The sequence below is a fragment of the Elephantulus edwardii genome, unplaced genomic scaffold, assembly GCF_000299155.1.
Source record: "Elephantulus edwardii isolate Elephantulus edwardi_28Jun2011 unplaced genomic scaffold, EleEdw1.0 scaffold00027, whole genome shotgun sequence".
NCBI lineage: Eukaryota > Metazoa > Chordata > Mammalia > Macroscelidea > Macroscelididae > Elephantulus > Elephantulus edwardii.
This window is the reverse complement of record NW_006399777.1, coordinates 2,365,495-2,392,456: the sequence shown is the minus strand read 5'-3', so window position 1 is coordinate 2,392,456 and position 26,962 is coordinate 2,365,495. Positions and strand designations below refer to the sequence as shown.

Here is a 26,962-nt window from a genome sequence, read left to right as displayed (position 1 = left end):
TGGAAACCCAAAATCTCTGTAAATGTTTATGAAAATTAATAAAATATAATTATAGAAAAAAAAACACGCTGAATCAAGGTGAATGGAAAATTATCTCAAGAAACAGAATTTTGGGAAAAAATGTGAATGGGGGAAGGGAGCACAAAGGAGTAAAATGTGAAACATTGAATGAAAATCAAACTTCTCTGTAAATGCTCATTAAAATAACAATTGAAATAAAATTTTATGTAAAATAAAAATCTGCTGGTGAGATGGGTATGCTTCCTCATCTCCCTGGAAGTGGACTTTTTTTTCATGCAGAGATTAGTATGTCAGAGACGCTGAGGGAGGCACAGGCTAGGACAGTATCCAGAGCGGTTGTTCATGGGGAAGCTGTGAGTGGCTGGACTTGATGACACCTAACACCCACCACCACCCTCCCAAGGTACTTGCTTCCATGGGGTCTCAGCTCCAAGTGGTCAGCTCTTGGTCTAAAGTGTGTGCTCTGGGCACAGCCCTGCGTTCCTCAGTTGGCAATGACCTCAGCCTGGACAGCGCAGCTTGACTTGGGCCCTCTGATGATCGTCAGTGGCCCCTGGATTGTGGATTGTTTTTGCTCTTGGGAAATCAGTTACTTACACACGGATGAAGGTGTTCTTTGCTGTCACCCAAGGGAAGGGCTTTCCGTCTCACTCACAGTGTCTCCGTCACCAGATGTTCTTGCTGAAGTGTCATGCAGAAAACTAGAACAATCCACCCTCTTTAGGAAGGACGACTCCACTATTCCCAGCCGCAGATCAGAGGGGTTCGAAGGGCTGCTACGCCCTTGGTGCACCATCTCCCGTTGGAGCCGGACTGTGTGTGGTGGGTTCACTCTGCCCTCATGGGCAAACACAGACATTACCCAGCCAGGCGGGAATGGCTGCCCAGAAATGGGCAAGTCTAGATTCTACGAGGCTCGCCCTCTGGAGGCCTAGACTGTAACTGGGCACCACTGATTTCAAACAGCCTGTCCTGTGGTAGCCACATACACACGTGGACGGGATCTGCAGTGCACAGGGCGGCCTCCTCCGTGGGCCAAGTCTGGTCTCCCCTTGGGCCATCAGCTTTGGGCCCCGGCCACACGGCAGCGAGGGGTTCCAGAAACCTTGTTGTCGGTCTCCAGGGCTGTTTGTGAGCTCACCCCAAGCAACCTCAGCTCCCCCCCCCACCCCCCGCATGGTGGTGAGGCCTCCTGGCTGCCCATGAACGTTCTGGGGTGTTTCTCCTCTCTCCTGAGGTCTGTGCACCCCACTGTCTGTGCTGTGAACACCGTCTGCCCTAAGGAGGAATGTTCTGGACTAAAGCGCTCTGTGCCCCTGAGCAGACCAGAAGGACGTGAAGAGCAGGCTCTCAACTCTGGAGCTGCGACTGCAGACCAAGTGGTCACCCGAGGGCCACCTTCAGAGACACTCCCTGGGATAAAGGCCTTGGCCCCTGCAGACGCCCGCTCAGCCCGGAGTGGTACTCAGCTACCGGGCTCTCGGAGGACAAGCCATAGGCGACGAGCCACAGGCCTGGGCTTTGAGCACACGCACAATGGGGACGTTTCTGGGTTTGCCCTGCTTCTCCAATGGCTTCGGTGCTCACGCTTCCCGGTCTGTTCACTCGCGCTCCGTGACTGGTTCTAGTTGGTGATCTCAGGTGGCTCCAGAGATTTCGAAATGGTGCCTGGCAGATACTGGCCTGCACACGAGTGTGTGTGTCTGCGTGTCTGTGTGTGTACACCACGTTGTTGTGTGCCATCAACTTGGAACAAGCGCCTCGCTGGCCCTCCAGTGAGTTTCAGAGACTGTAACTCCCACGGGAGGAGACTGCCCTCCTGAGCAGCTGGGGGGTGTAAAGCACACACCTTCGGGCTGGTAGCACCACACCTTGCCACCAGGCCACGTGCTTTCTCTGTCTAAAACTTAAATAAAGAGCTTCTCCATAAACTAGATTTCTAGTATCTTTTATGATTTCCTAACATCAGGTCCACTATGGTCTGCAGGGGTCCTTCTAGACAAGGCCAGCTCCACACAGCTCTCTGAGCTCGCCCTGTCACCGGCCCGAGTTCTGGAAGCCTCTGAGTCTGTAACCCGAGGGCTGCTCCTTCTCTAAGGCTCCGTTTTCCCATCTGTCAAATGAAAACTCACTTCCATTGTGTTGATTCTGATTCCCAGAGTCCCAACAAGACAGATTAGACCCACCCCATGGGGTCTCTGAGTCTGTCATGTCCACAGAAGCAGACTGCACGCCTTTCTGTAGGGTGGGCGATGCTGGGCTCGAACCACTGATATTTCAGTTAGTCTCAGGTGGCCTAGAGGTGACAAGCTGCACTGCAATCCCAAAGGCATGTGGTTCAAATCCACCAGCTGCTCCCTGGGAGAAGGATGGGCAGTGTCCTCCAACGTGACTTACTGCCTCTGAAAACCCACAGAGGGCCAGCTAGGGGCTGACTCTGACTCAACAGCACACAACAACAACATACCCGCCACTCAGCACCACCGGGCTCCTTGTTGATGAAAGGGTTCGCTAACCAACCACTCACTGTCCTTCTGGCCAGGACACTTTGCTCTCCGATGATAGCCCAGGCCTGTGCTTATAGCTGGGGCGGTGGGCAGAGCTGTGATGGGAAGGATGGGTCTCCGCAGTGGGGTCTGCTCATGGACATTCACGGGATCCCAGAGAGCGGGTGCCCCAGAGGGAAGTGAAGACCACCCCAGAATAGTGCCCCCCCTCCTTGCAGGTCTTCCCTGAGCCCTTACCTGTTGCTTCCGGCTGTCACTACATGGAACCAGGGTGACAGGACAGCCCTGCACGTCCCCTTCGGCCTGACAGTCTGCGCAGAGGCCAAGGGCAGCATTGTGGAGCTGGAAGTGGACATCCACACAGGAGTGACTCCTCACCTGCGTGGTCAGCAACCCCCCACCAGGCAATGCTTTGTTCTCTGCTCCCTGGGGGCCGCTTCATGGTGCCGTGTTCCAGCCATTTAAGCAAGTGGAATAATGTCGTAGCCCCTGGTCTAAGAGCCAGGTCTCCTGAAGGGTGCAGGCCACCTCTGTCCACAGGGATAGTTTGGGACAAGCCAGTCAGTCCTTCTAGGGCAGATGTGGAGGCAGGGTGTGGACTCAAAGGTCTCTGAGGCCCCGTTGAACTAGTGATTGGCCAAGGTTAATAGATCAGAGGAAGAGCTAGAAGCCTTTCTGACTCTATCTCCTCTCAGGAAGCTCCCCTTCCCACCCTGCCCCCACCCTGGCATTTCCTCCCCACCCCCTCTTGCCTTTCCAGAGAACCTGGGCCTGTGCTCAGATGGGTACAGCTCGGGGTAGACGCTGGCCAGAAACCAGGGGAACATCCGACAGCCCAGGCTCCTCTGTAGCTGTAGGCGCTCTGCGCAGTCTGGCCTCTCCGCCTGGGGAGGAGAAAGACAGGCTGGGTGAGGAGAAAGGCCAGCTCCTTCCTTCAGGGCTCAGGGTGGGAGGGGGCAGGGGGCAGGTGGGCTGGGACAGCGTGAGGGCCTTGGCTCAGGAGAAGAGGGGCTGGAAGGGGCGGAATAAGATGCGTCTCCAGGGACACAGTTGTGGAACCACCGTGGTGACAGGTGGGCCTTTGCTGTGTGATCTCACCCCTCTCCTGCACCCCTGAAACCTTCAGTCTACAGACTATAGTATCTTTGCTGACTCTCGTGGAAGCTGGCAAACAGACTTTACACTTGGTGTCACAGCATCAAGAGGGGCCGTCTGGAGGCAGGAACTGAACAGAACCAGAGGCAGCTGACAGGAAGGAGATGGGGCGCTGGGGGGCTGAGGGTGGGAGCCAGTCAAGTTTCTCTTTTCTTCTGGTGCCCACATTTCCTCTTCAATGGGATCATTGATCATCCATTCGGACCACATTTCCTGTGGCCCGGACATCTTCCTTACAAGGCAATTTCCCCGGGAAGGATATCAAAGTGAGTCCTTAGCACTGAAGTATAAATTAGCTCCTGGTTGCATTAGTAAGATGCAGAGAACCTTACTCAGGAGTTTAGGGCCAAGTTCTGGGTGTTGTCAAGGAAGAAAGAGGTGTTATGGAGGTGGCGGGAAGAAAAGAGAGAACTGCCTTCTAGGCTTGGGAGAGAGCGAAAGGATCTAGGACAGGAAGACCACGTCAGAGATTCAAACCGGATGGTCGCCACAAAACCCAAGAGATGGGCTGCTTTCTCCTCCAACAACATGAAGCAGAGACATTCCGATGAGCTCACGGCGGCCTTGGGTTCAGTGGCGACATCCCTGTGGCTCCCCTAAGCTGGATTTTTGTACCAACCTAGAAACACTTCTTCCTGTGAGCCCCTACCTTTCCTGGTGTGGCCTCAGCTGGCAAATCCACCCACCACTTTGACTTCAAAGGAGAGGTCAGTCATGCTGAGAGAGAAGTCCCTTTCTGTAAAAGCCAGTCAGATGACCACAGCAGTGACCTTCCAGTTCCAGCTTCTGGGCTGTGCAGGGTAACTAACTGTGTCTCAAAACCCATGTGAGGGTATCGGAGGGGGTGAGGAAGGAACGAGATGGACTGAATTTCTTCCAGCAAAATGATTCTTAATGACTTCAATTTACAATAAATGCATATTATTAAACACTCTCAGGGAGGGAGAAATGGCTTTGAAATATTGAAATCAAGGTGCATAATAGGACATACTTAAAAAACATGAATTAATGGAATGCTGTAAAGAAAAAAGGGTAATTCAGAAAAGGGTCAAGTTCTTGGCCACACTTGCTCCTTTCCCGACCAGGAGGGGGCATCATTCTCCTTGTGAAAACCGTCAAATCAACTCCAGGAGGCATCTGCAGGTCAGAGAAGAGACTTCTACACTCACATTCAAGTGGATATTTTAAAAAAAAAAACAAACTTGTGGTTGTTGTTAGGTGCCATCAAGTTGACCGTGACTTGCAGCAGCTCTATGAATAATGGACCTGCACCATGTCCTGTCCTGTCCTGTCCTGTCCTGTCCTGTCTAGTCCTGTCCTGTCCTGCCCTCTCCTGCGTCAGGCTCCCCATCTCTGATATGCTCCTCTCTATGGTGGTCGTTACTGGGTCAGTCCACCTCGTCAAGAGTCTTCCGCTCTTTCTCTGTCCCCCTTTTCCCAGCATGGTGTCTTTTTCCAAGGACACAGCATGTCCACAGTACACGAGACCATCTTTGGTTCCCCATCCTGGTCCCTAACAGGCGCCCTCATTGTACCTCCTCCAAGACAGACTTTGTTCTTCAGTCATTGAGACGTCAAGTACTCTTCGCCGGACCAACACCTGACCTTACAGATTTTAGGAAATAACTCAGCCTAATATTATTTGGTACTTTATATTTTTACAAGCGTATTCACACATTTAATTTCATTAGATCCTCATGAGAGCTCTTGAAATAGGTGTTCTTCGATTTCAAATTACTTTCCCAGAGTCAGTAACTTCTCAACGGTCAGAATCAGAAGTTGACATCTGACTCAGTCATTGTTCGTCTCACCTCAGTCTCAACCTTTCAGCTCAGTAATCAATCATCCGTTCTAAGAATGAGGACTGAGCACCTGCTCTGCACCTGGGATTCCACCAGGCATTGAAAGGAGGTCAGTGATGAGCGAAACACATGTTCTCTTGTCCTTGAAGGTCCTGGGGACATTTAGTGAGCCCCTTCTGTGCTACAAGCATAGCCCTGCCTCACAAACTCAGTTCCAGAGGATCACGGCTCCATGGGATACCAGCCATTCCCGGAAGGGGCGTGGTCTATACAGAGTGGTCTGATGGCTTTAGTGTATTATTTGTTGGATGGTGAACTGAAAGGTCGATGATTTGAATCCCCCAGCTGCCTTGAGTCAGAAAGATGGGCAGTTTCCTCCTACGAAAGTCCGCAGTCTCTAAGCTCCAACGGAAGGTCTCCCTGCGAGTTTGGGGAGGGTTCGCTTGCAGACATTGGGACACAAAACCCAAAGTGTAAGGCTGAGGCCAGGTTCCTGGTGCCGTTGTAATTCCAGTTCTAGCTCCTTCAGACTTCAGCAGCTCACGGTCCTGTAGAACTTCCATTTTCGAGCTAATAGAATGAAGGACTTGGCAGAGCACAAAGAAATATTTTTTAAAAAATTCTAATCGTTATTGATCTCCTCTTTCTCAGTCTCCCCTCAATCCCTGCACTGAAACAGATGAGGGAAGAAAACTGTTTAAAAGGGATGTGATTAGGTATTACTGTCATGAAAAGTGTCCAATAGCCAGGGGTCCAGAGTGAAGGCTGCACCGTGGAGTGGACTTGCCAGGAGGGATTGTATAAGAATGAAAGAATTTTTCTTCTACTTTTCAAAGAGAAGAGCACATTGGGGCAGAGGTTGGGCAGGAGAAAAAGTACAACAACGAATGAATGGAAACCCTAGGTCTCTGTAAACTTTCATTAAAATTAATAAAAAAAATTCAAATCAGCAATTGGAGCTCCTGATTAAAACAAGGTTGGAAGAGGAGTGGCATCCAATTCTGAAACAGCTTGACTCCGGAAATTCTATGAACCTGGAGAAACGACGAAAGTTATACAAGTGTCCAGGTCTTTCATTCATAGGGTCACTACGAGTCGTCCACCACTTGACAGCTCTTAACAACAACAAGAACAATCAGCAATCACACAAGCAAATTGGCTTTCCTCAAAAAGAGATGATTTGGGTTCTAAAAGGCAGCATCACTGAAACTGTCAAGTCCTGCGATTGTCTGGACCCAAGTGTGTGTCATCCAGCTCTGTTGGCTTAGGGGTAAGGAGCTGTGCTGTTAACTCACAGGCACATGGTTCAAATCCATCATCTGCGGCTCTGGAGGAGGACGAGCGGCCTCCTCCTGTGTGATTTCCGGTCTCTGGAAACCCCACTGGGGGGTCAGTCCTGAGCGGGCTCTGACTCAACAGACGTGCGTCTGAGTTTTTGTTCTGTTTTGATCGGCAGCTGTGGTGAGACTGTGATTCTGTAAATCGTTTCCATGACTTTGCTTTTAGATGGCTGCCGTCAACGCACCACGCTCCAGTCGAGATTGTCTGATAGAAGGTGCACTGAAATGATGCACATTTAGCACTTTTTTTATAAAGAGTCCTTTTTCAATGCGATCTGCGCAAACATTGATCAAGTGCTCCCTGAAAGCAAAAGAGCAGGTGCTAAACAGATGTCTGGAGAAAGATAAAAAAAGATGCTTTGACCAACAAAATAAGAAAAAAAACCCAAAAGCCAGTCGTTTAGATATACAAGTTCTGTGGCCTCTCCTGAGTTCTGGAGAAGGCAGGCCTGCCAGCTACTCTCCGCTAATGTCAGAGAAAGGCTTGACTCAGCCTGGCCTCTCGGGCCACAGAATCTCCACCCATCACTACTCATCTCCCTCTTAATCATCCAGCCACGGTCAGCACCGGCTCACTGTGTGAGAGTCCTTCGTGAGCCCCTCTGAGTGCTGTTTTCAGGAGGGTCTGAGGGGACTATGAGTCACTGTGGCCCTGTCAACAGCAGGTCTGAGCCCTGCCCTGTCCTGTCCGACTCACAGCGGCCCTGTGAAGAGCAGGTCCAAGCCCTGCCCTGTGCTCCCTCACCTTCTCCAACATGCCTAGAAGAGACCCCGTTCTCTCGGCCCAGGCTGGAAGTCTGTCCTTTCAGATCCCGGCGTCAGGCTCCCTCCCCAGGAAGAAGCAGTGGCTCCGAGAGCAAGGCCTCGTTGGGGGCACGGTGTGTCAGCCACAGGACGACTGGGGCCCTCCTTTGATGAAACACATCCTGCCCACCACCCTGTGGCCGACGGGCTCTTAGGAGATGTCCCAAGATCCCTGTGGGTCCCCAAATCCTGCCTCAGAGCCCCGTTCCGAGCACAGCAAACATGAGTGTGGCCCCCCATATTAAGTTTAAGTTTAGCATCTAACAAGTCACTCATCAAAACCTGAGTAGCTGGTGACAGGTCAGCCAGGCTCCACGCTCTTGGACACTGCATTCAGCATTTGCTTTTGACTCTGTACGTTGCTTGTCTTTGCACTTGTGGTGACCCCGTGTCTGGGCTGACGTCTCTGAGTCCTGTGTCCAGGGTGATGGCTCCCAGTGGCTCCACCCTACCCAGGGCCCCTCTGCTCCCCTCCCAGGGGACTCTAACACAGAACCGCAGGCTGGAATCAGCAGTGGTGACCTCAGAGATGCTAGGAGAGGCAGGGATGGTACCATCAGGACAGGAGAGGCACCTCCACCTGGCCTCCACTGGTGGTCAGCCAGCCCTCTGCTTACCTGGTTCAGGGACAAGGCTTCAGGGACATGTTTGTAGAAGGTTTCTTTGAAGGACCCCAGCCAGGTCTCAGCAATGCGGACCTTGTCCCGCAGGGTGGCTTCCTGGTCCAGCGGAGGCCGGGGGTCCTGATTTTGGTAGAGGAGTCCCACCCTGGAGCAGGGCAGGATCTCGACGGAGCCACCACAGAGCCAGGCCTGCCATGGTGGGGAGAGGGGGCCGCATGTGAGAGGCTAACAGATGGGAGGTTGTGGGAAGCATGGCAGGCCATGGGGCACAGGCCTGGGGTGAGGGCAGGACTCCAGGTGTGGCCTGGGAGTGGCTGGGAGGGTGGAACACAGGCCTGGGGAGAAAGGCCATTGGCCAGGAGAGCCGGGGGAGGGCGAGTGGGCTGTGGGCAGCAAGGTCTGGGTACCCACCACATGAGTCTCCCTGACACTCACTGACGCCAGCTCACAGTGCTGGCCAGCTGTGAGGACACCCCTGCTCACAGAGGTGTGCCAAGGCCCAGGGCATCCCTAGTGGCCAAGGAGCCACTACATGTAAAACATTTGTGGTAAAGAGGAGAGCAAAGTCCCCCCAAATGCGCTCTCCGCAGATTCTCCCACCTACTCCCGAACCTCTGACTCTGTGTGAGAGAAAGCTTTTAATTCCCTACTTGAGGATAAAGAGCGAAATGAAAGAAACTCCAGGATCGGTTGCCACGAATGCATTGGCTGTGAGGCCGGGATTCCCACGCCGTGTACCCAGGTGGCCCGGGTGGCACAGGGAATGCAGACCAGCTCCGAGGGCTTCTAGAGCATTAGGGAAACACAACTATATCTGGTGAGTTTGTGCAAACCAGAAGCTCGAAGTGTGGTTTCTACATTAGAAGCCACAGAGCATCTGACAGTGTGTGTCTTTGCCTAACTGGGCTGTTGGACATAGTTGTAATAAAAAACAAGCCCCCCCCACACACACCCTGAGTGAACGAGATTTGGGGGGCAGGTGTCTGATCCGAGGTCTGAGGGGCCATGCCCACCAGGGCCTCAGTTGCTGGGACAAGCATTTAGGGCATTGCTTGGTCCTAACGAGGTATAGACTCGAGGTGGATCACCGAGACAGTGGGGGTCTTTGTGCGGGGACTCTACTGAGACAGCATGTTAGCAGCAGTCAAGGGAGCCCTGAGCACGTCCTGGTCTCTGGTCTGTAAACTCTGCTGCAGATTCTACCATCATCACTCACAGGTCTGCCGTAACAAGTGAGTGGTGCCTACACAGGAGCATTTGCTGGGATTCAAACCCCGGTCTCCCACAGAAACCTCACACCCGCTGCCCTTGATTGCAGCTCGTGGGAACCTTTACAGGAGGAGAGACCCTGCTCATCTTTCTCCAGCAGAATGTTGGTGAACTTGAGCTTCCAACCTTTAGGTTAGTGACACAACGCACTACACACCATGCCCATGGGGCTCCCTCTACCGCTGGGTGCCTGTGCCCTGCACTAAGCTGTGAACGGCTGCTAACACAGCTTCCCTGTGCATCTGGACAGTAGATGCTGAGAGGGGGGGGCGAGCGGTGGGACAGGGCGTTAGAAGGATGGGAGAGGGGAGCCCCGGCACATGAGCAAGTTCTTTGTTGCAGCCTCACCCCAACCAGTGATGGTCCCCATGTCACCTCCAAGCCTTGGCCACACCCTGCGGCCCAGAGAGCGCCCCCCCACCAGCATCGTCCCACCCCCCAGGACATACCTTGAGAGACAGCTCGAGGTCCCCGCCATCCTGCTGTGACAGGTGAGGGTCAAAGCCTCCAGTGTTCTGGAAGTGACGCCTGTCCACGGCCACGACCCCACCTGGCACCACCGGGCTCCTGGGCGTGGGAAAAGGGGAGAGGCTCAGCGGCCAGGGCTGGGGCTCACCACGTGGGCGCCCAAGGCCTGAGGGTGGTTGTTCCACAGAAGAAGGCACCAAGGACATGAGCTGTAATCCAGGAGGAGATGGACAGATTGTCCTGTGCCGGTAAGTCAGAGCTGACCCTCCAGTGGGTTTTAATAAATTATACCAGAGGAAGCTACTATTTTTTTTTTCTCCCAAGGATCAACTGGTAGATTCGAACCTCCTGACTTTGGACTGGCAGCACAGCCCATTATCCGCCAGGCGACTGGAGCTCCAGCTGCATAGCTGACAGTTGAAATGTAGAACAATCTTGAAATACAACCGCATGAGAAGAGCCCGTAAAAGACGTGGAGACTTAGGGGATCTTAGGGAGCTCCAGGGGCCGAGTGGGTGAGACACTGTACCACCCAAAGGCACACGGTTCAAATCCACCAGATGCTCTGTGGGAGAAAGATGGGCAGTCTCCTCCCGTGTGCTTCCCAGCCTCTGAAAACCCACGAGAAGATCTGCCGTGAGTCAGTTCTGACCTGATGGCACACAACAACAACAACAGCGTCTTGGCATTCACCTGGCTAAGTTCCTCCTTTTTACCAAGCTGCTCTCTGAGGCCAGGGCGAGTCCAAGGCTCTTAATACCTGGTGAGTAGGAGCTGCTTCGAGTTCCCAGTTCCCGCCTCCCCACAGTCCTCTGCAGCCCCCCTCAGATCTTTCTGGAAGAACATTGAATTCTCACAATAACACACAGAGCTGAGGGTGTGGAAGCCTCATCTACTCATTCCACTACCCTGTGAGGTGGGTACTGCATCACCCCAGTTTACTGATGGGGAAACTGAGGCACAGGTGAAGTTGTTCACCAGGAAGCTGGTAGGGTCAAGGGAAGCTCCCCATCCTGAGGGGGCGTACGGAGGCGGGCTGGGTGGGGGCGTACCTGATGGGGCTGATGGGGGACTGCAGGGCGCTTCGCTCACGCCCCGGCAAAGGCTCCCAGTGCACGTCCAGCCTCCAGTCCAGCACCCCCCGCTGCAGGTCCTCGGACGGGTGATACCGGAGCGTCTTCCAGTCAATCACGTCTATGACCGGGGACACCACCCTCCTCCTGAGAACAATGGTGGGACCGGTAAAGGCAGGCACGTCATTCAGTCACTGGGGGGGGGGAACATTAGCCACGTAGGAGGGGGCGCTGGGGCCCTGGCCCCAGGGAGCTGTGCAGCTGACCCAAGGCCCAGCCTCTCTGGAGGTTAGAAACCACCGCTCTGCCGGAGAAAGCTGGACAATCTCCTCCTGTTCACGGCCTCCAAGACCCCTCTGAGGGTCAGCTTCCACTCGGGCACAGTGAAGGGGGCGTGAGACTGACCTATGGGTTGGCAGTTTGAGGCAGTCTAGAAGTTGTGGGTGCTGTTGTCTCTCTCCAGTCCCGTCCTGGTCACAGCCGCCCTGCGGGCAGCACGTCCAAGCCCTGTCTGTCCTGCACCACCTCATCAACTCTGATCTGTCCAAACCATCGTTACCGTCACTGCGTCAGCCCGTCTCACCGAGGGGCTTCTCCTTTTCATCTGGCCCTCCACCTTTCCCAGCAAAATGCCTTTTTCCAAGGACTCTTGTTGTTGTTGCTAAATGCCATCGAGTTGTAGACAACCCATAGCGACCCTATGAATGAAAAACCTGAACACTTGTATAACTTTAATCATTTCTCCAAGTTCATAGGGTTTCTGGAGGCAAGCTATTTCAGAAGTGGATGCCACTCCTCCTTCCAAGCTTGTGTTAATCGGGGAGTTCCATCAAACACTGTCCACCATAGGTGACCATTATCACACTTGACACATCAGTGTCACAGTGTTCAGTGTCACAGCAACCACGAGTTACCTCTGTACAGCAAATGGACAGACCAGTGCTATACCACTTAGAAGAATGTTTGAACAAAACCAGTTAAAACCAGGCCTGAGGGCTGCAGATTAAAATCACCCACCTTGGGCTTGGTAGCATCATTTTCTGTCCACTAGGCTGACAGAGCTCTATGTTGTTATTTTCCAAGGACTAGCCCCTCCTAAAAACATACTCAGATGAAGCCTTCCCATCCTTGCCTCTGAGGAGAACCCTGGTTGCACTTTCTCTGAGACAGACTTGTTTGTTCTCACAGGATAGTCAGCACTCTTCTCCACCACCACAATCCCAGGACACTTATTCTTCTTCTGTCTTCCTTATTAATTGTTAAACTATCAGAGACACAGGGAGCTTTCCTAAAGATTGAAGCCAAAACCCTGCAGCGCCGCTGTGGTCTGTGGCCCAGAGTCGCTGGGAGTGATGACAGACTCGCGGCTTTGGGGTTGGTGTTACTGCTGTTATTGCTTCAGCCACGTGAGCGAGGAGGTGTTTCTAATAAGGTTTGAGATGTGCTGCACGTATTAAAGAGATGCTGGATTTACAAGACTTAGTACTAAAACAGGATGTAAACTATCTCAAGAATTTGTATAATTATTCTGTAATAGTAATATATAATATTAACATTGAATATTAATGAACAACATATTTATGAAAGATTATAAATAAGATTACTTAAAATGTATTGATGTGATTCATTTAACCTTTTTCCTTTACTTTTTAGCATCTTTGCAATTATTGCTATGCATCAGAAAGCTGGATAAGGACTAGGGAGGAGAGAAGGAGAATTGTTGCCTTTGAGCTGTGGTGCTGAAAAAGAATATTGAATATACCATGGACTGCTAGGAGAACAAGCAGGTTCATCCTAGAGATGGTGAGACCAGGCTGCTCCTTGGAGGCAAGGACTCTGAAGCTTCATCTGACATACTTTGGACATGTTGCAACGAGGGACTTTGGAGGGGGACATCATGCTTGGGAGGGTGGAGGGACAGCGCAGGAGGGGAAAACTCTCGATGAGGTGGATTGATTCGGTGACTGGGGTAATCGGGATGGGTGTGTCAGAGGCGGTGCGGTTGGCTCAGGATAGAGCAGGGTTTAGGGCTGTTGTACACAGGGTCGCTATGAGTCACAAGGGACTCGACGGCACATAACAACAACATACTATAATATTAATATTATAATAGATATTAAATACAGTGTTGCTGTGTGCCATCAAGTTGGAGCCAACTCATCGCTGACCCTCCTGTGGATTTTAAGTAAATCACATGGACGGAGGTTGTCCATCGACTCCCCACGGAGCAGTTGGTGGATTTGAAGCATGGATCTTGTGTTGGTAGCATGGTTCCTTATCACTAAGCCACCCGTGTGAGTGTGAGTGTGAGTGTGAGTGTGAATGTGAGTGTGTGTGTGTGTGTGTGTGTGTGAGAGAGACAGACAGAGAGACAGAGAGAGAGAGACAGGGAGAGAGAGAGAAACAAAGAATGAGAGAGAGAATTCCCTTATGTGTGTGTATATGTACACATTTTGGGGGTGGGTGGGCAGAGCCCAATGATATGATCTCAGAGGAGGTAATATAAAAAATTTATACAGACCAGAAACTTCACCTTGTGCCCAAACAAGTGATCACTCATCTGTTGATTTGCCTAATAGTTGCCCCCTCCCTAGCCAAGAGGGATCAATCAATCACAGTTTTGTCTTGTCTGTCTCACTGGCCTGCTTGTCTGGCCTCTTCACTCACTCACTTCTAAAATCTGCGGTATGAAAATTGCCAAGTCAGGGAGCATGAAGGAGCTGGATTCCTGGGTGGAGACATGCCAGCCGGGGTGCGTCTATGCTCTGCTGTTTCCATCTCTGTACCACGCATCTTAGGGAGCTCTGGGAGCCAGGCAGGGGAGTTCTGTTGTCAATCCAAAGGCAGGCAGTTCGAATCCACCAGCTGCTCCTTCAGGGAAAGGTGGACAATCTCCTCTGATAAGATTCACCGCCTTTGAATCTGGAGGGTGAGCTAGGAGTCAGTTCTAACTTGGCGACAATGAACACCACACACCCCATTTATCTCAGAGGCAGCCCGCTGGCACAGCCCGGGCCCCTCAGAGAGGCTCGGGGGCTCCGGGGTTCAGTGCTCTGGCTTCATCTGAAGTTTGGATGATGACGTTCTTGTCAGCAGTCTGCTCTAATTTAGAGTCAAGGTCTTGAAAGCTTTTACTCCCTTTCTGGAGGTCTTCACTAGCTGACCTGAGAAGATGGAAATAACAGTATGAGAAGGAAACGAGGCTCCCCGGCCCTCTCCAAGCTCTGTTTCCCCTGGAATGAGCCAGGCAGACGGGATGGATTTGCCTGTTGGCAAAGCTTGCTGTGGAATTTCAGAATCTGGAGCCAGGGAAGCCAGTGACTGGATTCTGAAGAATGGTGTCAGACCTGTGCCATCTCAGTGAGCGTAACAGGCCAATAGAGACGTGCCCTCCAGTGGCCAGAGTTACTTCATCAGAGAATATGGAGGTGAGCTCTGCTTGCCAAGAGGGAAATCTGAAGTTTGTCCTGTTTTGTTTGATCTCACCACACGCTCAGGGTCAGAGGTAGAGCTGACTGTGATTACGGCGTCGTTCCTGATGCCAACACCACCACATCCTCCTGAGTGCCCTTAGCCCCTGGCTTTAACGCGTTACTCCCTAACCTCTGACCCGGTCACCACTGGGTTGATTCTGACAGGCAGTAATCCTGTAGGACAGGCTAGGACTGCCCGGTAGGGTGTCCAGGGCCATGTTTAAGGAGGCAAGTAGACTCATCTTCCTCTCACGAAGCGACTGGTGTATTTGAACTGGTGACCTTTAGATTGCCAGCTGAGGACTTAAGCACTGTGCCAGCAGGGCTCCTTCTAACGGGGTGCACACGTGATCGAGCGAGGGGCTCCTGGCGTGCACTTTGGGTGGAAATGAAGACCAGAGCATCGGAGGATGAAGTGAGTGGTCACGGTCACTTTGTCCTGTGGTTTTTTCATTCTCACAGACCATGGAAGCTGCCTCGCCAAGGTGGATTAAGTGAGGTAGCTGCAGTGTGTTGACTCAGAAAAGGCAACAGGTTTACAACACAACCCGTCCAGTCAGCTTTGTGCTTTATACGTGCAGATGCATCTGGTGTCCTTGGAATTGATTTAGAGCCGAGCAGCAAAGCCACCCTAACCCCAACCCCAGGAAGGAGTCGGAGTGTCCGCTGACATCATCACTCGCTCATCTTCTCACTCACGAGCAGAGCTTTTGTCAGGCAGACACAAGATCAAGCCTTCTTACAGCCTTGCCAAGTACCACAAAGTCAAGGGCTAGTATTTCAAAAGATAGATAGGGGCAGGGAAGGGCCACTGAAGATGTGGAACACACGACACCAACGGACACACGGATACATCTCAAAAGCTAACTGTAGCTTCAATTTCTCAGCCACGTTTTTTACTGAGATATAAACCGACCAGTCAAGCCGATTCCTATTCCCCTCATATGCTGAGCAAATTATTCCAGAAACTGTGAAGAAGAATGCAGCGTCAGGATTGGAGGAAGACTCGTCAACAACCTGTGTTATGCAGAGGACATAACCTTTCTTGCTGAAAGTGAGGAGGATTTGAAATGCTTGCTTCAGAAGGTCAAGCCTTCAACATGGATTACATCTCAATATCAAGAAGACAAAAATCTTTATCCCTGCATCCATAAGCAGTATCATGATTGTTGTTGTTATGTGCTGTCGAGTTGCCTGTGACTCACAGTGACCCTAATGTACAATAGTCATAAACCCTGCTCTATCCTGTGTCAATCTGTCTCTGACACACCCATCCTGATTACCCCAGTCACTGAATCCATCCACCTCATAGAGGGTCTTCCTCTCCTGGGCTGTCCCTCTACCCTCCCAAGCACGATGTCCCTTTGCAAGCACTGGTCCCTCCTTACAACATGTCCAAAGTATGTCAGACGAAGCCCCAGAATCCTTGCCTCCAAGGCGCAGCTTCGCTTCACCCTCTCCAGGACAAACCTGTTAGTTCTAGCAGTCCATGTTATTTTTGATATCATGATAAATAGAGAAAATATTGAAACTGTCATCAACACCCTTGGAACTAGCAGTCAGGATATCAGGAGATGTATTGCATTGGGCAAGTCTTTAGTCAAGGACCGCTCCAAATTACTGAGGAGCAATGATGTCAGATTGAAGATTAAGGTGTACCGGAGTTGATTCAGGCCATGATGATCATTTCAATTACTTGCTATGCATCTGAGAGCTCACACAGGTCGTTAGATGCTGCCCTATTGGTCCAGTCACCTACAGAGACCCACACCTATCTGTCTGGCAACATGTTTCCTTTTCTACAGTAAAGTTATTGTCCTAATAAAGCCATCAACTGCTAGCAGAAAGGCTGGGTGATCTGCGAGTGGCCAACTCTGTGACTGTTCCCAAGTCCCGGGGGCTGGTTTACCTGTCACCAGCTATTCTGCTGAGGAGGGGTTCCAGCCAACCCGGGTGGCACTCGCAGTGGGAGTCCATGAAGACCAGCACGTCCCCTGTGGCCCTGGTGGCCCCCAGCATCCGGCGCTGGATGGCGTCCAGCTTCCTGTTGCTCCTGAGAAGCTTCACGCCCTCCAGCCTGGCCACGTGTCCACTGAGAGCTGACCTGACCTGTCCTGGAATCAACAGGGGTGTGGTCAGATGGTGCCCAGCGCCACGGGCACACAGATTGTGATCCACCACTCTGATGACCGCCAGGTCCTGGAGAATCAGTGAAACAAACTAATTTACACAGGGGTGTGCAGACAAGTGGGAATGACACATAGGCGTGGACAGCTGAAAGGGACTCCACTCGTGGCCACACAAAGGCCGGGCAGGTGACGCTTTACATGGGCAAGTGTACCTCCTGTGACAGCTCATGCGCACAGCAGAGCAGAGGATGAGTCCAGTGGCCTAGTGGACAAGAAGTTGTGGTGCAACCTCAGAGACAGGGGTTCGAATCCACTGGCTGCTCTGTGGGGGAAGGATGGACCATCTCTTCCCATGTGATTTACAGCCTCTGAAAACCCCCCTGGAGGGTCAGTTAGGAGTCAGTTCTGACTCAAAAGCAATGGGGCTTTTAGTTGAGAGTAGACCCTACAGGGTGAGACGCTGTGTGAACGTGACCTGATCCCCAACGTCCTCGGGGAGCACATCACTGGTCATAAGACCTCAGACCCACGCTCTCCAGGGACGTCGGGGTTTATCAGGACCACACGGTCCATGAAGACTCTTCGGTAATAAAGCCCTCACACGTGAATCCCCACAGAGGGGTCTGCCTCCTGGGAAGCGGCCCTCAGAAAGGTCCCCAACCTGGCCCTTCTGCATAGAAATCCCCGAGGCCAGGTCCCCAAGGGTGGGGGTCTGCCCTACCTCGCTGACTGAGGTTCTCCACCAGCACGACCTCCTTCAGGACGGCCCTGGGCGCCGTGGCCAGGATGCTGTGCACGGTCCTCAGCACGGCCGCCCAGGCCTCGCCGTGGATGTCGAGGACGACGCTGGCTGTGGGCAGGCTGGCCGCGGGGTGCTGCTGCAGACACCTGTGAGGGACAGAAGAGGGGCTTGGGAGCGAGAGGACACCCCCACTTCCTCTCTCCCCTCCCGGGGCCTGGGCTGGAATGGCGAGAGACAGGAAAACCAGGTTACTGGAAATGAAGCACCCAGATGGAATTACTGGGAGTGTTGTCACAACGCGACAAATGCAGCCCAAATGCAGCCCCACGTCGTCAACAATACCTGTGAATTAACTGTTTTGTGGGAACCTAATTTGCTCTGCAAAACTTACCAAAAAGATGATTCAAATTTATTTTTTAAAAACTTGCTTATGAAGGGTTATAAAGCTTCATTCAAACTGGAATCCAAAGTAATTTCAGATCTAACAATATAGTCACAAACATCCAAGGCTGGCCGAGGGGTTATTCTATATTCACAGTGTCTCTATAACATGTACTCTATTGGGGCACCATGCATTTATTTACATTTTCGATTCTGTGAGTGGAGCGGTGGGAATGAGTGCGTTTGAGACGGCGAGGTTGGTACAGAATAGAACGGCATTTAGGGCTCTTGTACACAGGGTCGCTATGAGTCGCAAGCAACTCGATGGCACATAACAACAACAAAAACTAACAGTTTATTTACAAAGTTCGAATACATTGTTTTCAAGAATAAATTCTTTGTTTCCCTCATCCCTCCCATTGTCTCTCTGCCCCCTTTCCACTAGCTTATTTACAAAACTCGAATACAAATTCGAACAAATTCTTTCAATTTCCCTCACCCTCCCAACAAATTGTACAACCCAATGATTAATCCTCCCTCCCCCTGCACATCCACATCCCTCTGCTTCCAACCCCTTCCACCCCTCCAGGATCCTTATGTTCATTCCACAGTTTTATACAATATTTATCCTTGTGGGACTGACTTAGTTCCCTCAGCATAATGCTCTCCAGTCCCTCCCAAGTTAGGTAATAATTTACAAAGTCATTGCTCCTGCATGCTGCATAGTACTCGACTGTGTGAATGTACCATAATTTCTCAATCCATTAGTTTGTGGTTGGACGTTTGGGCTGTTTCTGTTTTCTTGTGATGGTGAATAATGCTGCTATGAACATCGGTGTACAAATCTCAGTTTGTGCCTCAGTTCTCATATTCTCAGGGTATATTCCAAGGAGTGGAATGTCTATGTTCAGCTTTTTGAGGAAACACCAAACTGCCTTCCAGGATGGTTGTACCATTTTACAATCCCACCAACAATGTGTAAGAGTTCCTTTCTCGCTACATCCTCTCCAACATCTATTCCTTGCTGCCCTGTTCAACTTCGCCACTGTTACTGGAGTGAGATGGTACCTCATTGTGGTTTTGATTTGCATCTCTCTTATTGCCAGTGGTTTGGAACATTTCCTCACGTGTCTGTTGGCGGCCGTGTGTGATGTTGTGATTTTGGAAGCTGTCCAAGAGCGTTTAAAACACTAGCAAGGTCAGGTTCAGCGGAACTTTCAGACTGAGAACAGGAAGAAGGAACTGACAATCTAATCCTTTCAAAAATTGGCCAGTGAAAGTTGTGTTCATTGCAGCAGTGTCTGAAAATAATGCTGGAAGTTTCAGTCCTCATTTGGAAAAGCTCAAAATGCAGCTGGGAAAGGGCTGCCCCCTCAAAGGGAGTCTACTCGGGCCGTGTGGTTGGCTCAAAGCCTTCACTCGCTGGTGTCCCATGACTCAAAAATGAGACTAAGCAGTTGCAAAAATTCCTTCTTAGTAGGACTCTGGAATATATGACATATGAATCCAGGGAATTGGAAGATGTCAACATGAAATGAGACACTTGAAGATTCAAATTCTAAGTGCTGTGGTCGTTACTCTTTTGGACCATCGAGTGTTCTGTGACTTCCAGTGACCATATGGACAACAGGTCTGAGCCCGCCATCTCCTGCTCCATCCGGATCACCTCTGATACGCTCAAGCCCACTGTTACAGTCACTGTGTCAATCCGTCCTGTTGAGGGTCTTCCTCTCTCGCTGCCCCCCCCCCCACCTTTCCAAGCATGCTGTCCCTCTCCAAGCAACAGCCTCTCCAAGCGACCTGCCACACCTATGTGAGATGAAGCATCACCGTTCTTACCTCTGTGAAGCACTTGGACTGAATCATCTCCAAGACTCATCTGTCCTTTGGCAGTCGGTGGGAGAGTCAGCAGTCCTCTCCAACACCACAACTCAAAGGCATCAATTTTCCTTCAGTTATCCTTGTTCAATGTCCAACTTTCACCTGCACAGGAAGCAATGGAGAATACCGTGGCCTTGACCAGGTGCACCTTAGTCTTAAAATGACATCCTTGCTCTTTAGCACTTTAAAGAGGTCCTTGACAGAAGATTTCCCAATGCACCACATCTTCTGATTTCTTGGCTGCTGCTACAATGGGTATTGATTGTAGATCCAAGTAAAATGAACTGGTATTGGCCATTTTGACTAGGACAGTCATACGGTCCATATGCGAAGAATGACAAAGAGCCATGGATGTTATCTTTATCATGAAAGGGGCAATTCAGCGTCCACCTTGAAGTATAATGCTGTCAGTGACAGACTAGCATCCATATGCTTACAAAAGGCCGGTCAGGACAACTGTGATGCATTAGCCAACAATGTCAAAGACGAAGACCACTGTCTGGTGACGCTGGGTCACGGACCTCCTCTCTTGGTCCTCACAGAAGCTTCTGGAACAGCTTGGACAGTTGGGCGCCATCATTTCCCTCCAGTATGGATGGTCCTGCGTGTGTCATTCGCTTCTTGTTTGTTTCCTTGCCCGCCAGGTACGGTAGCAACCACGGCTCTCACTTCAAGGGGCTGCTGGGAAGAGTGACCGGCCTTTCCAAGGCCTCACACCAGTGGCTGGCACATGGCAAGTGCTGCCTGTGTGTCTCCTGCCATTCCAATTCCCCCGGCATGAGGGGCGGCCCCAGACACACCTCAGAGGCTCCCGGCCCTGAAATGTGGGCTCTTGGTTCCGTGCTGGGCACAGCAGAGGGGCAGGAAGTGGGGCAGGGGGGAGGAAGGGCCAGAAGCAGGAAGGTCAACAAATATTGCATGGTCCGCTGTCCTCTCTAAGTGTGACTGTCCTTCTGTCACAGTGACCGGAGACGGCAGGCTGGCAACTGGTTCTGAGTGGGATCGACGTAAAAGCCTGTGAAGGATTTCTGAGGGCCCGGGGGGCTCAGGGTGACCCTCGCTGACAGGCCAGCCCCCTCTACATTACTCGGCAGTGAGGGCTGAATGCCACAGACAGGGACTTGGGATGGACAGTGCCCTGTGTCCAGCACCGGGGAGCCTTTGAGAGGGGCCAGGGCATCACGACTGTGTGTCTGGTGGGCAAAAGTGACCAGGAGAAGACCCCCAGAACTGTTCTGTGAGATACTCAGGGAAGGAGACGGCTAGATGGGGGGAGCCCCAGAACTGATCTCTGAGACACCCAGGGAAGGAGGCAGCCTAGATGAGGGGAGTGCCCTATTATGAGCTCCCAGAACGGGAGAAGTTGCAAGACGACTGGGGGCAAGGATGTGTCCGTCAGTAGAGCGCTCTGTCCAGCTGGCTCGGGCAGCTCGTGGCTCTCTGAGTGTCATTCCCCCTGTGCCTGGCTGGCATCCCTGTGGACTGCCCCTCCTCACTGCCCTCTGGTGCATAAGGAAGGACACTGGGTCATATGGTCAGCAGAAGCTGTTCAGTGACCCCCTTCAAGAGGTGGCCAGGGCATGAGCCTCAATGTCGTGCCTGAGACAAGTTCTGCAGGGAGTGGGACCAGAACAGGTGCATGTGGGATGGTTTCAGCTCAACCACACACAGAAGCAACAACAACAAGCCCCTAAACAATGAGGAAACAGGTGTCTGGCTGTGACAGTTATCCCCTTATGACGTTTCTGCTACAGCGGCCCTAAGATCTAAGTCAGGCAGCAACAAGGATTTGCCCCGCGAGGCTGACCAGAGGCACAGGATCTCTGTCTGGACAGTTAGAACCTTCCAGATGTTCTCGCTCAAGCAGTTTGAACTTCAGACACAGAGGACTGGCAAGCTGTTGACGCAGACCAGAAACCACCTGGGCAGTCAGGCAAAGAGGAGGTCACAGAAGCCAAGAGGTAGCTTGGAGCTCGGGTGTTAATGTTCACCCGCTGAAATCTCTGTGGCGAGCTTTTCAAAGTGCAGGTACTGGCTGGAGGTTGGAGGAGGAGCGTGGGTTTCGGCATCACCGATGGATGGGCAGTGACAAATGACAGTGGGCATGACAGAGATGAGGAGGCACAGGACAGGGCAAGGTTCAGATCACCAACAGAACTCTGGTGGGGTGGGGAGGTGTTATACAGTTAATGGAAACGTCAGCAGTTCGAATCTACCAGCCTCTGGGGGAAGATCAGCCGTTGCCTCCCGTAAACAGGGGCAGCTCTCAGAAGCCTGGTGGAGGGAAGCTCAGGCCTGGAACCAACCTAACCACAGCTGGAGTGGTTTCTGGTTGACAAGCTCATGTGATGCACCAGGCATCTGGACCACAGTTTGAGTAGAGGGAAAGACCACAGTAGGTGAACTGTCCACAGGGTAGACTTGGCCAGGCCGCCACCACTAGGACTCACAGCGCCCTGTCTCACCAGAGCCCCGGGTCAGCATCTCCTTCCCGTCTACCACCCCCTCTCCCTAGGGTCTCAGCTGGCCAGCTTTAGTTCTGTGACTTCCATGCAACCATAGAGCAACATCACCACTTGAAGCAAAGGGAGTATCTTCTGTTCCTTTTTCTTGGGGCTTTGAACCCGTTTGTTCTGGTTCTACTCCCTGCTGATGATTCATCTCTGCTGAATCAGAATCTACATTTCAACAAATTCTCATCACGGGACCTGCTCACAGCGACTGTGCCCCACTGCCCTCGAGTCCATTGTGACCCTGCAGGGCAGACTGGATCTGCGGGAGGGCTTCCGAGGCTGCAAATCCTGAAGGAAGTGGACTGCCTTGTCCTTCTCCCACTGGGCAGCTGGAGGCTTCACAGAGACGGATCTTTCGGTTACGAGTTGAATGCCTTCACCCCTGCGTCCCCAGAGCTCCTATTCTGGTTTGAGGGGCCATTTCCCCTCACTGGGATCAGCCATGCAGAACCACCAAGTTTTGCTTTCTTTCTCCTCCTCCTGCCTCCCCCAGGGCCAAGCCCACCTTCTCAGGGTAACTGACACCTGCCTGGAGGTGGAGCTCACCCTCCGGCAGGGTTTCAGAGGCAGTTAATTGCATGGCAGGAGCTTACCCAACTTTCTCCTGGTGGATTTGAACTGGCTGCTCTCAGGTAAGCAGCGCAGCACCCTGGAGACAATGTCACTGCAGCTTGCCTACATGCAGTAGACACTTCTTTTTTTAATTATTTTATTATTTTTTGTTGCATGTACCGTCATATCAGATCTGACTGGTACAGGAGAAAATTGTCCCTCCTTCTCCGGCAGAACATCTGGTGGATTCAAACAGTGTACCTTTGGGATTGCAGTACAGCTTCTTGCCACTAGGCCAACAGAACCCACTTCTTAGGGGCAGGTTTCTGTCTTTTTCTTTTTTTTAACATTCTGTTTTTCAGATGAGGTTGTAAAGTGGTGAGCTGGGCTCTGTCAGCCTGGAGGGGATGGGGGAAGATTGGCTGGCGCCTTGACATTCAAGGCCTTTGACAAGTGTCCTGAACTCCTGCCTGGATGGGAGGCAGAGCGGCTCACCAGACCAGGGCCAGCAGAGGGCACCATGCGCCTCCAAACGGGGCAAGAGGCTGGCGACAAGCTGGGAGCCAGGGACCCGCTTCCAGTGTCCCCTGGGACGGAGCAGGTCATCTGAACGCAAGAGGGACTGTGTGAGACCTCTGAGGCCGAGAACTCCTCCAGGGGGAGGCCTGGTCAAAGGGGTCCAGTGTAGTGACCCCAGAGGGGGAGGGTCTGGAGAAAAGAGACATTGAGACAGGGCACGTGTGTGCACACAGGGACACGTGTATGTCTCTCTCTCTCACACACACACATGATGCACCCGCACATCACACCTGTGTCAGACACACCACAGAACACACACACACACACACACACACACACACACACCACACACACACGCACCAGAGGATGGACATACATGCACTACGCACCCCCTGACCTGCACTCCATCACATGTGAAATACACAGCACCTTTACTCCAGTACAACCTGCCACTCACACTAGTATAAAACATGTGCTCGGCCCGAGTTATGCACACCAAACACGTGAACACCGTACACATGCACACACACCTCAACAGCCCACATGTGTTTGTCCATTGTAACACAGGTGTTAAACACGACAAACACATAATACCATGCGCACTGCAACATGCAGGCACGGCACAAGTGAGTACAAACACAGGGTCACAACTCCTCATACATGGGCGTGTCAGGTTACATGTGCAGTGGACACGTGTACCACAGCCATTACACGGGCACCACACTTCAAGACATGCACGTACTACATAACCAGCACGCGTTCCATGCACAGATCAACTCCACACACACAACACACGTGCACAAGCAGACACAGTGCACCCACAGATACGGGTGTTTACAACTCCCTTGCACAACACGGGCGCACTATCCCACCCACCTATGGACCCCCTTAGTAACCAGAAACCATCTCCTTCCAGATTGTCTCTTATCGGCAACGTAAAGAGACTCATTCCTGCTTCTGACTGCCGGGAAAGCAGAGGCAAACCCCCTTGCAAACAGCAGATGCATTCCTTCGTCCAGCAATCACCCTTTGGCTGCATGTTGGGCATTGGGACGTACAATACAGACTCCATCCAGGCTTCCATGGGGCCCCAGCATGCCAGAAGCAGGCTGTGACCGAATACAGTCTCAGACCACCAGCTGTGGTTGTAATGCTGTCCAGGAGTTAAAACTCCAGGGTCCAGAGAGAGCCTCCTCTGGGGTGGGCCAGGTGGCGATGGTGGAGAGTCTCTGAAAAGAACTAGGAGCTGCAGCTGGAGTCACTGGTCCCGACGAGGTGCAGGGAGCAGGGCATTGTCCCCGGCTGCCCCCTGGCCAGTGTCCAGGCCCCCGAAGATGAGGTGAGGTGAGTTTGGGAGACTGTAGGCCACGCCTGCCTCCTGGTGGGGGCCATCCCTGGGGTCCAGCACCGGTCCAGGCAGCACTGTATTCTAGCTCTGAAGTACCCCTTGCTCTAGTGGGCCTTTAAACCAGCTTTCCCTGGAAGGTAGCTTAGTGAGGCAGTCAAGGCTATGGGTTCAAATCCCTGCTTTGCATCCACAGTTGTGGGACTGCAGGAAACTCACCAGCCCTCTCTGTGCCTGATTTTTCAAACCATAAAACAAAGGAGAATACAGCCCCACTTTATAGATACTGCAAGTCATTACCTAAGTAGCTCTTAAATAATGCCGGCTGATATAGGACACCCACCACCCTCTACTGTCACAGGGACCCCCACCGGGCTTCCAAGCCTGTGAGATTTCTAGAAGGAAGCTTTCACCTTTCCCTGCCATCAGATCGAATCACCAGCCTTTCACTACATGCCAGGGCTCCTTGGTGCCCGGTGAGAACCACGTCAGTGTCAGCTGTGTGTGGTATTTGATCCGCAGTAACGCAGACACTGACAAAAATCAGACCATCACAATGACTGGGCGGCACGTTGGGACTTGGAAGTGAGGACTCCCTTGTAGAAACGCGGCTTTCAACCCCCCCCCCCTTCTGTATCTTTCATGGGAGTGACCAGAGCCCAGGCTGGGGAATGGGGTGAACAGCCAGCGTCCTCACTCCCTGTCCTTGGGGCTGTGGCCCTAGATGCAGGTCCTGGCCTCACCCACAGTTTCAGGGTGGGGCCTGAGAATCTGCACTTCCAAGGTCTCAGTGATGCTGCACCTGCCAGTCCAGGGCCCGCTTGGAGAACCAGCGTGCTGGGGATGTGGAGACAGGGCGCACAAACTGCATTTCTGTACCTGGTGGTACCCTGTCTCGGGGAAGAGAGAAAGCTGGGGTGTTACTTACAGCGGGTGCCGGGCCTCAGGCAGGGCCCTCCTCGTGGGGATGGGGGCACTGGGTGCCTCCTGGAGGTCACGGGGGTCGAGGCTGAGGGTGGTGAACTCATCTTCTTCAGAGACGTCCTCATCCTCCTCCTCAGCTCCCCAGTTCCTCTCTGGGGGCTGCTCCCCCAGGCCCTTGGCTGGCTGCTTGATGAGCTGGTAACTCCCGCCCAGCCGGCTCTGGCTCTGGTCCCTCTTGGCCCTGGGCGAGGCCACGGCCACCAGAAGCTGGTCCTCCCGCAGTGAGATGAGGGGAGGCAGCCCTTCCAGGGCCCCGTACTCCTGTGCCTCATCCTCGTCCTCCAGCAGCCATTCCTGGGACTCCCCAAAGTCCAGGCGGTACCCGGCCTCGGGGCTGTGGCCGCAGGTGCGGGCTGTCGCGGCCTCCTGCAGGTCCTGGGGGGCCGGGGGCAGCACAGCCACCAGCAGCAGGACGCAGGCCAGCACCACCAGCAGCAGCAGGAACTGCGCGCGCAGAGGTCCAGGCCCGTATCGCCTCCTCAGCATCATGCTCCTGGCACCTGCCAGATGCAACAGGTCATGTTCAAGTCCACGCTCCAGGGGCCTCCAGTGGAGCTCTCAGCAGAACCCTAGTTCCCGGCTCCCCTTGGGAGCTTTGTACCTCTCAGCCTGCTGCTGCGTTCTGCATGGCATTTGCAAAATCGCGTGCAAGACACTTCTACCTGCAGCCAGGAAACCTCAGGACACAGGTCCCAGCCCCGGCTCCCGCTCTCTCTGGGTGCCCTTGTCTGTTGCTTTCCACAAGCTCACTGATGAGGACTTCAGGGGGAAGAGTTTGCAGCCTCTGGTACCTCTTTTTTCTTCTGAGGGAAAAGAATTATTCCGTCTTACTCAAGTGTTTTATTGCACCCCTTCTCTTCACGCATGTTCAGGATGCTGGGAGATTTGGGGTGAGCTGGTGGTTCTCAGGCCCGCAGAGCTGACAGCTGTGGCCCCTGTGGATGCCTCCAGCGGGTCAGATCAACAGATGTGAAGTGGGGCAGTGCCTGGTCCCCTCCCACAGCTCAGCCTCAGCGCTCAGCCCTCTGCCAGACACAGCGGAGCCCAGCTCTCTCGCTCTCGGTCCTAACGCCCTCACTGTTTCCTCAGCGCTGGCACCATCTGAGGAACACACCTCTGTGGGGAAAGAAAAGGCCTCAATGCATCAAAACAGGAGCATCCCAGGAGTTCATGCTTGAACTTCGTGTAGGAAGAGCCCTTTCCCCTCCCCGGGGGGCAGGAAAGCGTGGTCTCTCCTGCTTTCACAACACTGCACACGTGATGTGGAGGGAGAAGGCTGCCGTCTCCCAGCCGCCTCTGCCTCCCAGAGGTGACTCAGCCACACTGGACGCTCCCTGGCCAGCTCTGAGGACTGTTGGCCTGGCCTCTCTGCATGTGACAG

General features: G+C 52.7%; 1 protein-coding gene across 1 annotated transcript in view; it reads right to left on the bottom strand.

Annotated features, from left to right (window-relative positions):
- Positions 1–26,070, bottom strand: part of GALNT15 (UDP-N-acetyl-alpha-D-galactosamine:polypeptide N-acetylgalactosaminyltransferase 15) — a 29,401-nt gene extending 3,331 nt beyond the window's left edge. The window contains exons 1-8 of the mRNA XM_006883333.1: positions 25,526–26,070; positions 17,386–17,552; positions 16,445–16,649; positions 11,042–11,209; positions 9,971–10,088; positions 8,247–8,441; positions 3,281–3,412; positions 2,766–2,870 (exon numbers count right to left, since the gene is read on the bottom strand). Coding sequence (XP_006883395.1) covers positions 2,766–2,870; positions 3,281–3,412; positions 8,247–8,441; positions 9,971–10,088; positions 11,042–11,209; positions 16,445–16,649; positions 17,386–17,552; positions 25,526–26,070 — 1,635 coding nt within the window. The remainder of the gene's footprint in view (positions 1–2,765; positions 2,871–3,280; positions 3,413–8,246; positions 8,442–9,970; positions 10,089–11,041; positions 11,210–16,444; positions 16,650–17,385; positions 17,553–25,525) is intronic.
- Between the last annotated feature and the right edge of the window lie 892 nt (positions 26,071–26,962).